A 16,631-nucleotide genomic window follows, 5' to 3' on the forward strand; every position below is an offset into this window, starting at 1 on the left:
AAAAAAAGGGGGGGGGGGGGGTCAGGACCCCCGTGACCCCCCCACTGGCTGCGCCCCTGGGTGGTCACTTATGAGAGGTGGTCTATTATGAGAAGCTGTCCCCTAAGAGAGACATAAAACATTGAAGGATAAACAGACAAACGTTTAATCTAGTTAAATGTAACACCATTATTTATCTAGTTAAAAAACACTTATATCCTTCAAATATTAACTTTGTCTAGAAACGATGCATGAGAAATATAGTTAGTTCTTAGCTGGGATGATGTTTTTGGCACATTTGCCTTATCTAGTTCAGTTTCGTCACTAAACGAAAACGTTTGGTAAAGACTTTCCTTAGGTGCCAAGCTTGTGATGACCATAGTACCATCTCGTTGTCGTTTTTAAACGATAACATAACGTTTTAATAAATGTTGAAGTATTCTGCATAAGTTCTTTTGATACGTTCTATTCATCACCTACATTATGTACACGTAATTCACGTAAAAAATATACATCGCACGCTTGTTCGATGTTCGAATAAACCATCCGCCGAATGGACAGATTCACAAAGTTGTATACTTCATATATTGGGGTCATGTTAACTGTAGCTTAATGAATGAAAGATTAATCTCATGTGGTGGTTATATCATCCCCTTTTGCACACGACTCCGTGCCGGGTTAGTTTCCATTAGGAAAAAATATTGTGCAACCAATCAAAACAGATGATTTTTCGATTCGGGCGAATATATTCTATACTTTGTCTTACACATTGTCTCGCGTTCGTTGTACCTGTATATTGTTTTGATTGGTTGAACAACTTTTCACCTATTGGTGGAAACAACAACCTGGCTCGAACTCGATGTGCTGCGCAAGTTTGAGCAAGTTCGACTAGGCTTCATGCAGCAGTCAAATGTTTTCATTTGACCCGATGTCAAGGGTCATATTTGTTGAGACGTGAAAAGGCCGAAAGGTAAAAGCACTGAACGATGACAGCACCGAACGTAATGGTAAAATGGCCAAATAGAAAAGCACCGAACGATTAGATGAAATGATGAAATAGCCGTATAAAATGATGAAAGTGCCGTATGAAATGGTAAATGTGCCGAACGTAATGGTAAAAGTGCCGTATAAAATGGTGAAAGTGCAGAATGGTAAAAGAGCCGAAGAAGGCAGTAACGGCGTTCCATACTATGATGTGTGTGTAAAATTGGGATAGGAGCTGTGTGTGTTAGGCGATCACACGAGGTACACGACGGTATATCGACGAGGTAGATGTCATCTGGGCATGCCATGCGATGCTGCTGCGTAGAAGCAAATAAAAGATAGTTTGGTAGAAGAAAAGAAGCATCATGATGGATAAAATGTCACGAACAAGATTTCTAGGTTGCTATTTACATTGTTACACTATAAGGTATAGAGAATAATACTTACTTGATAAGAATTATATATCATTATCTAGCCTATCTACTACTAGGCCTACTAGGCCTAGGAGGGCTAGGCTAGGCTATAGATAGTAGGTAGGCCTAGCTCAGGGCTGCAAATTAACTTTTTTACTTGGTAGCACTATCAAATTTGTATGATGGCTCATAATAATTTTAGGTAGCACCACCACTCAAACCCCATCCGCGCAGATCCGTTTTTAGTTTAGTGGGGGGGGGGGGGGGGGGAGGGAGGGTAGGGGTGTATAAAAATGAAATACAACTTTAGGCTGGTCAGGCCAGGGTGGGGGGGGGGGGGGGTCAATGACCCCGCTTGGGGGGGGGGGGGGGAGGATTTTTGAGTAATTATATAGGTTGTTTCAATCGATTTCTGAGCACATAAAAATTCCGCACTGAAGAATTCAATTAATTTGGGTTATGCACATTTAGGCACTGGTCCTGATGCGCCACTTATATTCACGCAAGATCTATTCTTTTTACGGTAGAGAAAGAAATTACTGCTTTGTATATACGCGTAACCTTTCATAGCCTACGCGTAAATAGATCAGGTCATTGTTCGCTAAACATATCCTGTAATTTCCAAAGTATTGTTCGTTGCCATGCCTACGATGTATTGTTTATGATAATATCTACGCGTCGATCGTAGGGTGGTTCGTAGGGTTAGTAATTTGTAAAAACACCAATGTCATCGCCTTTAGGAGCATGAACAATGGAAACAAACATGTATTGTTGGCTAATTAAAATCCTAGACGTTAATTTTTGTAGCCACCCTACACATCGGTTGTCCTAATTTGGCAGGACATCCGCCGACGAGACGACATCGGGCCCGAGGCCCTCAGCTCGCGCAGAGAGAGTTTCGGCGGCCTACATGATTCAATCCTACCTTGGTTTAGCGAATTATAAAAACAACAACACCTTGACTAGGACACCAACAAAATATATGCAAAATAAATATATTCCATGTTAAGATTTAACATAGGCCTTTGTAAATTATTATTACGACAAAAGACCCGACCAGAATTTGGAGGGGAAAACGTTCGAATCGTGGGAACAGTTTAGAGCTGTATTACGTTTCATGTGACGCAAAATTCAGGTACTGTACACTGCATGTTTTGTACCGAGTAAAAAAAAACATGCGAGAGGTTTGCGGTGGTAAAACAGAGTATCGCGTTTCATGACATGTGACCAAAAAACTAGCTAGGTCTGTATTAATTATGGTCTTCTGTCGGCAGTCTTTTTGAGCGACCGATTTTTCTGATACTATATTTAGAATGAATTGTTTACGATCTTTTTGTTTGCATGTTTCTGGATCGACTGGACGTTCGCTATATTATTTTTATTAGTTGGCATAGTTCATTGTGTTGGATCGTGTCTCTACGTTTTATTGTGGGAAATTTATATTCGCCGTTGAGAGTAAAAAAACACTACACGAATGAAACATTTACGAATAAAAACTATTATATTATATATTTCTTAGTAATGTACAAATTGGTCCTCCTCCGCCAGTCAAAAATAACACATTAAGTAATAATTTTCACACCTTGTTACTTACTAAGAACATCGTGGGGTTGTTTATTGAGGTTACTAACGAAGCCAAACAATGTAACCTACAAAGCCAACAACGTAGCCTGTTTTATCTACGAAGCTACTTCGTAGGAAAAGTTGCTGTATTTTGGATATATAATTTTCGATAATCAGAATCTGGAATAAAGTATTAAATCTACTGATAAACAATAGGCTACTGCTGTTTAATCTATATAATGAATAGATATTATTATATATATCATTAATTACATTATTTAGTAATCATGATATAACCATTATACTGCCTAAAAAATACTAATGACTGCACGGCGACAATCCTTTGTATCTACCGCGCCCGCCCTGGCTAACTTCTGTGTACGGCGGTACAATTGTTTTTATATTATTCCTTCTTTAAAACGGAGGTGATTTTCCACGAGGTTTGTGTCGTCCGCGCGTCACACTGTGCTGTGTGTTTGGTGTCCTTTTGTGTGATTGGGTAAGGCAGCATGCAATAAATGGACGAACTTCCAATCACAACGAGTGTAAAATGTTTAGGGGCTTTGTACGCTTGAATGAACCTGACTCCTTTGCGGCGACGGTGACTAGTGGAAACTCCTGAGCCTTCCGTAGTAGAGAGATTAAATTACAACACAGTGTTTGAAATAGGGAAAACACACCTGACTTCAATTTTAAACAACTCGCACAAGCAGACGATCTTGTCGCGCTATGCACGACCTATTCTGTTTCTTTAGTCGCAAACAGAAAAATTAGGTCGCAAATGCGACCAAATACCCCTTAATTTGCAGCCCTGTAGCTACTAGGCCTAGTACTAGCCTAGGCTAGGCCTACACTTCACTATAATACTGGTGTCAGATGAAATGGGTCGCGCTGTCGTGTTTTATTTTGGCCGCATTAATTTGTATATGATGGCGCATTAGATACATTTTTAATGAAAACGCTCATTATGTTTTAATTAATTTTGAATATTAGAATTTCTAATAGTAGGCCTACTATTTGACATTTTTTTTAACCTCGATCGTTATTTTTTAAGTGCAGTAATAGGGATAACGATGTAAAATTAAAAGTTAATATTTTTCAAACAAATTATACATTGTCTGTTAGTATTTTGTATCAATATTACAATAAAGAAAGAATTATGAAAATATGACTTGTAGTTTTCGAAATATAGGGTTTAAAACATCGCCGAAAATGATCGTTTTTTAGCCACGAACGATGTAAACAAATTGTAATTGTATGAACTCGTAATTTTTCGTTAAAATAATTATATAAAATCACGATTTTAAAGATGTATTGTCCCCCAAAATCATGAAAAATAAAGATTTTTAAAATCGGACTTTGAATAGGCAGTTTTGCAGTTTTAATGAAGTTGTTCACTTCCATAAGAAAAAAAACGTGGGAAAAAAATTATTTCACCTTTAAAAAGACAAAATAAACAGTTAAATTACCCAAAAACAAACAATTTGACCATTTTTTGCTTTAAATTACATTTTTCTCAGGTAAATAAAATTTTTTCAGACCCAATTTTTTGTGAGAGTGTTCAATAACTATAATGTGACATTAAAATAACATATTAAAAAAAAAAATTAAAAAAAATATTTTTTTAGGGGGACAATATATCTTCAAGTAACATATTTTATATATCAACATTGTAAAATTCAATAAAATATGATATTACTTATTTATTATATAAAAAAGAGTGATATTTAACCTCATTTGAAGAATTTCAATGCATTATTTTCCCGTGTAATTGGACAGGCCTGACACCATGTGACTTCACGGCACTCGCGAGAAAATTATTCCGCTGTGTGTTGAATCGCGTCAACCAATCAAAGGGCGAGAATCCAAAATCGTTCAACCGTGAGACTTGCGGAGCGGTCGAATGCGGAGGTTTGATTGGCTTGCGATGACATCATACCATAAAATGGCGTTTTTGTAGTTGAGCCCCTCGGAATTTTTCAAAAATTATTAAAAAAATGGACAAAACGGATATTTTTTATGGTATATGGGTTGTTACTATGAAATATTCGAATCATAAAGGCCTCATATCGGGATAAAATTGTTTTTTTAGCAGTTAAAATTAATATTTTTCTTAGTAACAAGCACATGGTATGTGGAATTATATTATCTTGGTGTAGGAATAAAAAACATTTTGAGGTCATAAGAGGCTCAACTACAAAAATAAGGTTGAAATGGTAGGTCATTGAGCCTTCCGAGGGTTTCGTAGTAAACAAAAGCTCTACGCGCTAGGCGATAACAATCTTTTAACCACCAACCATTTTTGGTTGAATGAAATGGAAATAAAAAATACTTGATCTTATAGAATAATAGGTAAATAAATATATACTCAAAATGATATATTTATAATTAATTTATTTTCAGAACAATTACTGTACCTAATAAAAAGTGTTTACCAAAGTAAAAAAATACCGCGTCAATGACATTGCGCGCATTGTAACGTGCGCGCTGTTTAATCGTGGTAATGAAAATGGAGTCAGCTCTCGGTATCCCTAGCAGTAAATATTTATCTCATTATTTATAAATAGTTTGTGTTTTCATCTTACAGGTTTTAAGCCTGTTTTCCTGTCGATCGTTGAGTTGCGTTGAGTTGACATATTCAATGATTTGACAGGAAAAGGGAGTAAAAAGCCAATGTTGGAAATCGTTAAAATCTGAAATTGTTAAAGTTGAAACCAGTTCAACTTTAACGTTACGATCGTTAAAACTGACCAATCAAATGGTCCACAAATTACATCATTGCAGTTTTAAAAAAAATAGGTACGCGCTGACAATTCTTGAATTTTTACAACACGACGATGTTTTTCACCTTTTTTGTACACTTTTAAGGTCTGATATTTCAAAAGTAATAGTCCATGGGCTGGAGGGGAGTTACCGTGCACCCCCCCCCCCACAGTTAAACTTCTTTGGTATCATTTTCTTCCCACGGACATATAGAGTGAAAAAATCGATGTTAACAAGAAAAATATAGGGATGCATTGTATGTACTTGCGTCATTTGTAATGATCATCAGTGTTTTATCTTCAAATATTTTTTGGGGTAGGGGGTAACATTTATCCTAATAACCCAATAATCCAACATCTAATTAGTATTATCTTGGTACCATTGTGTAGCATACATCTTTTAAAATCTTATAAAATTTAAATAAAATTAATCGGACTATTAGTAGGGTCAGTAGAGGTCAAAAGGTCATTGACCTTTTACAAAAATGCACATTTTTGCCAAAATATAGATAAATTTCAACATAGTATCTATAATTTTCAATATGTTTTATCTTAATTGTGTTTTACTTGTGCTTACTGACATATTGAATAAGAAAATATATGTTAACAAGATTAAAATTGCAGTTCATTATACACAAATTATCATTTTTTATTCTTAAAAATTGCAATAAAAATACATTTTTTGGGGTAGGGTGTAACATTAATAGCAATAACCCAAGAATCAAACATCTAATTAGTATGATCTTGGTGTTGTTGTGTAGCATTCGTGTTTTTTAACCATATAGAATTTTAATAAAATTAATTGAACCATGTTTAAGGTCAGTAGAGGTCAAAAAGGTCACTGACCTTTTGCAAAATTACAAATATTTGCCATAATGAGATACATTTCAATATCAAATCTCCAATTTTTTCAATACTTTTCATTTTAATTGTGTTTTACTTGTGTTTACTGACATTGAATAACAAAATGTGTGTTAACATGAAAAAAAATTGCACTGCATTTAATACCAATTGTCATGTAATTTTGTTATTCTTCAAAATTACAATAAAAAGACATTTTTGGGGTAGGGGGTAGCATTAATACCAATAACCCAAGAATCAAACATCCATTGACCTTAATAATCGTTCGATTAATTTCATTTAAATTCAACATGATTACAAAAACATATACTGTATGCTACACATCGATACCAAGATCGTACTAATTAGATGTTAATAAAAAATAACAATTTATTTATTTATTTATTTATTTCGTTTTCTTTCAGTAGGGTAGCCCTCTCAGTAATAAAATAAAACTGCTCTTCCGAGGGGCCCTACGGCACATTTAAACAAAATTTGAAAACAACTTAAACTAAACTTAAACTAAAACTTAAACTAAAACTAAACTTCAATGCATGTTCTCATTATTATTATAACTTTTATACCATATTTAAATATATTTCACTGGAACCATCCTAGACCACCGGCAACAATAAATGAATCTTAACAAGTGATTTAAAACGGTTATAATTGTTTTGTTTTCTTAATTCATAAGGTAGGCCATTCCAGAGTGAACTTCCATAATAAACAAAACTACGTTTGTATATTTCGAGGTTACATCTGGGCAAATACAACAGATTATTTTCATAGTTTCTGGTTTGAATATTGTGTACACTACTAATATATTGCAAAACATCACATAAGTATGAAGGTACAGATTCTTGTAAACATCTAAATATTGTACAAATTGTATGATATTCAATTCTTGTCTTAATTGTTAGCCAACCTAAATCATAATGCATTTGTCTAACAGGAGTTCGAATATTAGCACCTAGTATTAATCGTGCAGCTCTATTTTGTACCCTTTGCAATTTTAAAATATGGGCATTTGAACCAGTACCCCAGACTGTTGAACAATAGTCAATATGTGATAAAAATAGAGCATTGTATAATCTTTTAATAATTTTAGGAGATGTAAAACTTTTCAATCTATAAAATAGATGTAGAATTTTTGATAGTTTTGCACATATAGAATCAATATGTACTTTCCATGAGAGTTGTTCATCAAATGTAAGTCCCAAGTATTTAAACGTTTCAACTTTCTCAATCGGAATGTTATCAAAAATTACTGTTTCATCTGTTGTTTTATTAACACGTGCATGAGTACCAAAAAGCATGTATTTGGTTTTATCAATGTTTAGAGTTAATTTATGTTTATCTAACCATTGTTTTACATTTTCCAACTGTTCAGTTAAAACTGTTGTAAGCTCTTCATTTGATTTACATGCATAAAAATAGGTATCCCAATGAAAAAATTCAGATTAATTGTTTTACTTTTTCTTTCAGTTAACCATAAAGGACTTAATGTAATTAGCATTTTGCAATTTAAATGATTGAAATCCGATTACCCGTTCTAAAGTTATGGTTATTTAAAGTGGTAAAAAATGTACGATTTTTTGCTTAAAAATGGTGTTTTTTGCAGTTAAAATTGGAAGCATTTTTAAAAGGTTATAACTTTTACAATAATGAGTTAAAAGTTTTGAATTTTGTTAAACCTATAGATATCACAGAGTTGTAAAACTCTATTTTTTTTGGAGCCTCAACGAAACCTATTTTAAAAATTATTGGTCCGCAAAGTTGGTCGGAAAGCATTTTGCGCCCATTTTTGTTGAATTTCCCTAAAAAATGAAAAAAAATGCAATTTTTTCAATGATCTATAACTTTTGAACTATTGTACTAATTCATTTAATTTTTGTTTTACTTGTTAGAATGTAGTGTATATTTCATTAATAAATATATCAGAGATATGTGTAATATGAAACAATAATGTTTTTTTAATGGTGAAATTTAAAATTATCCCCAAAAAAATGAAAAATTATGTTAAAAACGGTGTGTACTGTTTCCTTTCTTTCACACTAATTTTTGGTAAGTATGATTATTATAATTATTATTTTAATGTACTTTATATTCATAATTTCAATCATAAATACTATTATATATAACTTTTGAATACGTAAAACAAGATTTTAGGCCCGTATGATTATGACACCAAATCTAAGCCGGGCTAAGATATGCTCTTTTAGGCAAACACACAATTGGTCAAAATAAACTCATTTAAAATAATCAATGTTAATTAAAACAATTAATTGTTTACCTGAATAGTATATATGCACAAATTTGATACTGCAACAAAAAATGTGACATGACAACAAAAAATTAGAATTGTTCGTAATTCAATAAAGTCAATCTTATTTTGAATTTACATATCCCAACAAACATAATACAAAACATAAAGATAGTCAAGTATCAACTTCCCGGGAAAATTGAGATCACAGGCTTACTATGTTGGATGTATTATGTTCGTAACATGGTGTCATTTAGAAAACTGCCTCTCCAAGGTGAGTACTTTTTTTTTCTTTATTTGATATCTGAATGATACTTATACTTAATAGAAAGACAAAAACACACATAAAAAAAATTACATGTTTTGCACACATTTATTATAATCCGTAAATTAGTTGACACCGTTACGCACATCATCAACAGTTCTTCAACAATTTGCCTGAAACTTTGCAAGAACATGAACAAAGAATGAGATGCCTACTTGCAATCAGCAAGTTTAAACCTCACTTTGAACATACCATATGGTTGTTTGTAAACCCAGCATTGTATAATAAATACAAAATTCAATAGTTGATTATGTTGGTAACAAAGACACCAACAATTTTGACTGTTGATTCACGTCATCGCAGCTTTAAATTTGACCTGTATCCAGACGTTTTATTGTGTATATTATTAGTTGTACTGCTGGGGCTTCCTTATCAATGACCAGCGATGACAGACTAGCGCTCTGCACATGTGGTGTGGGTCAATCTTCCAAATGACGTTCGTAACAGACTTGACACGACACACGTAAACATGTTTTACGAACATCAACAACATCTCTATAAACATAGGAAAATAACACTTATCAAAACGTAATACATTTATTGCAGAATACTTAATAAATGTATTGACTTATAATTGTATTTTATGTTGATCAACACACTTTAGGATACGTGTTATTAGCAAAGGACAGCATGTATGAATTTAATTTTATGTTCGTAACAGGCGACATGATTATTCAGTGAGGGTAATTGTGTCAAAGTTACGAACGTCAACAATGCATCAATTGAAAGTCGGAACTACGTAATAATATAATACAACTTCACACAAAATTATATTTATTTAAAATACAAAATCAACATGATGATTTTAAATTAAATTTGTTATTGTTAAAACAACGAAGATGTGTTTTATTTGGCAAAAAGCAGATGTTTATATTGATGTTCGTAACAGCTGACCCCAAAGTATCGGCTGAAAAATGTTTGTTTACACCCAGGGAACTGTAAAAAGCACTAAGTAAATTATGATTTTAACATAAATTTCTACCATTAAGTAAAAAATCAAAGGTTATTAGTGTCCATAGATACTTATATTACAATAATATTTGAAAACATACCTTGATTGTGTTCCAATGTGATAGGATATTTGATGATAATAAAGTAATATGATGTGCGTAACACAGCGCAAAAAAAGTTGACACGAAAGGTGTTATCATCTGTAGCAGTGACATTTGACCTGTATCCAGACGTTTTATTGTGTATATTAGTTGTACTGCTGGGGCTTCCTTATCAACAACCAGTGATGACAGACTAGCACTCTGCACATGTGGTGTGGGCCTGTCTAATCTTCCAAATGATGTTCGTAACAGACTTGACACGACACGTAAACATGTTTTGAATTGTTTTTTTTTAACTGATATAAATAGCCATACAAAATTATTAAAACTTTCCAATGTTTTAGTTTAATAGATAAGATATAAATTACTAATAATTCGTTGATTGATTAAACCTATGTTAACTCGCAAGCTAGCCCCATATGATGTTCGTAACATTTCTTGACACGACATGTTACGAACATAAGCCTGTGTTTACCATTCGAATCAAATTACATAATTTGCTATTTTTTCACATTCTCTAAAACGATCTCATAGAGCAACACATAATGCATAATGCACACACAAAAAACACATAAATATTTATTTATTTTTATGTCACAATTTGGTGTCTATTTTTGGTACATAAATTACATTTATTAAGGTTTCATTCTTAATATTATCTTACATATTACCTATATCAACAACTTATATGATTGTAAAATATATGTTCATTTAAATACATATAAGACTAATTAGCAACATGTTTTAAAGAAATATATAAAATCTCTGCAGTATCATATTTGTGCATATATATAACATTATAAAAATGGTTTTCTTTTCGTATTTCTAACCGTAAGTATGTTATTAAATTGAAATACGGAGCTAAAGTTTAGGCCAAGTAACGGCTTACTCGCGATCAGCAGTAGCTCCCGTCAAAGTATTTCGGTCGCAGTTAATGACTTTCGACCGCCGTATACAGAGTCAAATGTAACGTTGGTAAATTAGCTTAATAAATGTCTTCGGTACATTTAAACCTAACGCATTTGCATTGTATACTTGCATAATAAATCTTCCGCACATTACACCAATTTAAAGTTGTTAAATTAATGTCTAAAATCAGATATTCTACGATGGAAAAGGACATGTCAAGCTCCGACATCGCTGCTGTCACACATCTCGCGTCGAGCCAACCGAACTCGAGCGAGGAAAACTAAAACAACGTGTTGAAAATATGGAACGTACCATTCGCTGATAGGGTGCATTAATGTATTTAACGGAAAACACCACAACAAACGCGCGCGTATTTTACAGTACAATATTTTACTCACTACAATATTCACCGGATTATAATGGTTGAATCTTTAAAATTCCGAACGGGATTTACGCCTCATGCACCAGTTTAAAAATGTAGATCGCTTGACGACCATAGGAAATACATTAATAAACGATGTTTTATCGAATAAAATAATGATTTCGCTTCAATTTATTACCGAATTCGATATTTTTTGATCATGCGCAATGGGTCAAAATAATACTTTTCTCACGAAAATTGATATTTCAGACTGATAAACCTGTCCGTACCAGCCTTTTTACGTATCAAATTAAAGCTTATTCAAAATCTGATAACATACAAAAGAAATCACTCCGCTAGCTCTGACGGCCATCAAGCGATCGTGTTTTGAAAACAGGCTAGGGCTTTTCCGAATATTTTTTATCGCGCGAAAATTCGCTGGTTTGCGTTTTAGATTAATTTTGAAATGATGTTTTCGCTGGAAATACTTGATCAATTTTAATAAATAACACATGTAATTGTAAGTGAACAATAAAACACACTCTTTCAATATATTTAATTTGTATTAAAATACAATCAAAATTACTGTAGTAATTTTAACATCAAAGTCATATCACTTTATAGAATTTCGTGAATTTTTCAAAACTGTCACTACGTATCGCGCGTTCATTGGGATACCTAATAAAAAAGCGCAGTGTCGTCTGCATAGAGGACTGTTTTACAAATCCCATCTACACTATCATGTAAGTCATTTATGTATAAAATAAACAACAAAGGGCCAAGAATTGAGCCTTGTGGTACCCCATAGTTGACATTTAAAATTTCAGATTTTTTTCCATTACAATTAACAAATTGTTTGCGATTTTTTAAATAATTACTGAACCATGCAAGCTCAGTGTTTATCATTCCAAAGGTGCATAATTTACGTAATAAAATATCGTGGTCTACCGTATCAAACGCCTTTTTTAGGTCAAGAAAAATTGCTCCAGTTACCAAGCCATTATCAATATTTTTATATATATAATTGCATACATCTATCAGTGTAGTAGAAGTTTATTCATTTATATGATTCATAACTTGATTATGGATGCATCTTTCAAAAACTTTCATAACAATAGGTATAACAGATATTGGACGGTAGTTGTTAAGTTCATGTTTACATCCTCCTTTATAAAGCGGAGTAACCTTAGCACATTTCCATTCACTTGGAATAACACCAGATCTTAATGACCAGTTAAACAAAAAGGCAAGACTTTGAGAAATTTGTGAAGATGCAATTTTAAGTAACCTAGCGGAAATCCCATCAATTCCAGTAGCTTTTCCAATTTCTAACTTTTCCAACAAAGCTTCAATTTCATTTCCATTAATATCTTTAAAGTTGAAACGTTGTTGACATTGTGATAACGATTCAACGGTAATATCGTTTTGGTTGTCATTAAAATGGGATGCAAGTTCATTAGAAATTGAACAAAAATATTTATTAAAATGATTAGCAATATCAGTTGGATTGTTTATTTCATTACCGTTTACATTGAGAGTTGTTTTAGTTTGTTTCTTTTTATTGGGTAAAAAGTCTTTCATGGTTTTCCATAATGTTTTAGTGTCATTAACATAATCCTTTAATTTATTATTTATATAGTCGCGTTTTAGTGATTTAGACAAATTATTTAATTTATTTCTTGCCTTTTTGTAAGAATTCCAATCATCTATGTTCTTAGTTTTTTTTGTATATAATGAACTGCAATTTTTATCTTGTTAACATATATTTTCTTATTCAATATGTCAGTAAGCACAAGTAAAACACAATTAAGATAAAAACTAGAATTCAATTCGTCACTTTGACGAATTATAGGTGATCATTTTTATCATTTTAATGAAATTAACACTTTTTAAACATGCATGTACGTTAACATACGATCGTAAAAAGTTGATGTACGCCATCCTATGACATGATGCATACGCTTATAGTGCTGAGTTGTGCCTGTTATATGCCATATACAATATGTACAGTATATACTGTATATCTATATACAGTGTAGCATAGTAAAATTACGGGACACACATCATGTTCTAATTTTTTGGTATGATGGAATTATCAAAATAAACTCAAAGATGACAATTTCGAAAGATAATGAATTGAGCAAATAAACATAAGAATAGGAAGAGAATCAGGCACGTAGAAGCGCTGTGCGTGCTCTTTGAAATTTGTATAACTTTGACGAAAAAGATGAAAAAACTACTTTTTAACTTCAACTGGCCATATGTTAACTTCACAACATCCGATAGGCTTGATTTTTATATGAATTCATATCTACATTTCATCAGCTTTCATAATAAATTATAATCATCAAGGTAACCTTCAATTCCGAAGAGCTGTATGATATTCAAATTTACGGCGAAGGTGAAATTACACGACCTACGTTATTCAAGTTTTTACGCGTGATGATGTCATCAAAATAAAAATAGTGGCAAGTCATGAGAAAGTTAATTAATTGAGCAATCACATACTAACATTTTAGCGAAAATCGGGTACAAAATAACAGAGATGCGTTCTAATGAATGTGATAAAATATGACGAAAAAGAAAAAAAACTTAATTTTAAATTCAAGTGGCCATTTGATGACGTCACAACATTTTGTACGTACAATGTGTAAATGTATTCATATCTACAACTCAATGGCTTCCAGAATAAGTTCAAAAAATTGGGGGTCATCATTCTGAAGAATTATTTTCATTTTAAAAATGCCTTATTTTTCACTATTTGATGCAATTAATTTGCGCATTTTGTCATTTTGAACCTGCTCGTATAGCGTTATTTTATATCGGAACTGACTCAAATTTGGTGAATGTACTAAAGATGGTGAGTAGAATGCGATTTGTAAAAAAAAAATCGTATTTTTTACGCTTTTTAAGTATCGCGCGCGCAAAAAATTTTTTTTGCGCAGTAATTTTTTGAAACACGCAAATGGCCTAATTCATGCTCTAAATTGATCAAAACTTAATTTTGAGGTTTTTAAATTTTTAAAGCGCGATTTCACGCGCATGACCCTACGTGTGCGTGCGTTTTTATTTGCTAATATTTTTACCCTTGACCTGAAGTTTACATTTAGTGAATTACATTAATACGTGATAATTAATTATGGAGATATGATTGATAATGTGATTTCACAAAATGGCGTATAAATTACGTCACGGATGAGTGATCACGCTGAAAAGCTTATTAGAACTAAGTTAAAGTATTTGAAAGACATTGTGAAATTTTGGTAATCATTGACATTAAACTTTTTGAGATATCTGTTACACAAAATCTGTACAGAAAGTAATAAATAATAACAAAGATTTCATACAATAACAATAGGTGATCATTTTATTCTAAATATTGAAAATTGTAGATACGATATTGAAATTTATCTATATTTTGGGAAAAATTTGCATTTTGCAAAAGGTCAATGACCTTTTGACCTCTACTGACCTTAATAATCTTCCGATTAATTTTATTTAAATTTTAAAAGATTTTAAAAGATGTATGCTACACAATGTTACTAAGATAATACTAATTAGATGTTGGATTCTTGGGTTATTAGGATAAATGTTACCCCCTACCTCAAAAAATATTTGAAGATAAAACACTGATGATCATTACAAATGACGCAAGTACATACAATGCATCCCTATATTTTTCTTTTTAACATCGATTTTTTCACTCTATATGTATATATAAATAAAAATTCCGCCCAGAAGAATGCAATTATTTTGGGTTATGCACTTTTTAGGCACTGGTCCTGATGCGCCACTGGTTATATTCAAGCAAGATCTATTCTTTTTACAGTACAGAAAGAAAGTACTGCTTTGTAATAGTATCTCATTGTTCTCGGAAAGTATCCTACAATGTACAAAGTATTGTTTGTAGCAGCCAACGATGTATTGTTTATGATAATTATCTACGCGTCGATCGTAGAGGGTGGTTCGTAGGGTTAGTAATTTGTAAACACCAATGTCATTACCTTTAGAAGCATGAACAATGGAAACAAACAATGTATTGTTGGCTAATTAAAATCCTAGAAGACGTCAATTTTTGTAGCCGCCCTACACATCGGTCGTCCTAATTTGGCAGAACATCCGCCGACGAGACGACATCGGGCCCGAGGCCCTCAGCTCACGCAGAGAGTTTCGGCGGCCTACACTATATAAATGATTTAATCCTACCTTGGGTTAGCGAATTATAAAAACAACGACACTTAGGCTAGGACACCAACAAAATACTGTATAATATGCAAAATAAATATATATCCATGTTAAGATTTAACATTGGCCTTTGTAAATTATTATTACGAAAAAAGGCCCGACCAGAATTTGGAGGGGAAAAACATGCGAGTCGTGGGAACAGTTTAGAGCTGTATTACGTTTCATGTGACGCAAAATCCAGGTACACTGTTTGTAGCCACCCCTTGTCGCGTACCGAGTTAAAAAAACATGTGAGAGCGGCTGTGACGTGTCTAGGCTCGCACTGGCCGGTCGCCATGGGCGAAAACGTTTCCTGATTGGCGAAAAATAAAACGGCTACTTTAGCCATTTTGGCGATGACATATGATAAAATAGATAATTAAATAATCATTTTGGCGAAAGCATAAAGTCCAACTAAAAGTAGGTATCCCAATGAAGCGGATTTTCGTTACCGCGATTTTAACACGTTCGTGAAATTTCAAAAAGTGACGTGTCTTTGAAGTTAAAAATATACTATTTCTGATATACACATGTGAATAAAAATTATATGTCTGGAAAGATCTTGTTTAAGGGATTATTTTCATATATTTTTAATCTATGTTTATTAAATATTTTAATAGAAAACGCGAGTTAAAAATGAGGTACAAAAGCCGGCGAGCCGAAATCCGCGCGCTAAAAATAACTTTGGAAAACACCTACCCATTTTCAAAACACGATCGCACGAGGTCCATAATAGGTGGTGGAGTAATTTTTGTTGTATGTTATCAGGCTTTAAATACTCTTTATTTTGATATGTAAATCGGTTATTATTATTATGTACATCCGCCTCAAATGTCAATTTTAACGATAAAAATTGAATTTTTTAGTCTTTCTCATTATCAAAATCTGGCTAATTTAGTATTGAATTGAAGCTAATTTATATTTTTGTTTGATAAACCACATCGTTTTATTTGACT

General features: G+C 32.7%; 1 protein-coding gene across 3 annotated transcripts in view; it reads left to right on the forward strand.

The window, feature by feature from the left end:
* The first annotated feature begins 1,204 nt into the window (after positions 1 to 1,204).
* The window catches only part of LOC140054168 (uncharacterized), an 84,584-nt gene continuing 69,157 nt past the window's right edge, over positions 1,205 to 16,631 (forward strand). For 2 of the 3 annotated variants that reach the window (XM_072099058.1, XM_072099059.1), the window contains exon 1: positions 1,208 to 1,390. In XM_072099058.1, the coding sequence (XP_071955159.1) occupies positions 1,329 to 1,390 (62 nt within the window). In that variant the 5' untranslated portion in view covers positions 1,208 to 1,328. Of the gene's footprint in view, positions 1,391 to 16,631 lie in introns of all 3 variants that reach the window. The other variant, XM_072099060.1, reaches the window with a different exon arrangement.

Source organism: Antedon mediterranea, chromosome 7 (genome assembly GCF_964355755.1).
Source record: "Antedon mediterranea chromosome 7, ecAntMedi1.1, whole genome shotgun sequence".
Lineage (NCBI taxonomy): Eukaryota > Metazoa > Echinodermata > Crinoidea > Comatulida > Antedonidae > Antedon > Antedon mediterranea.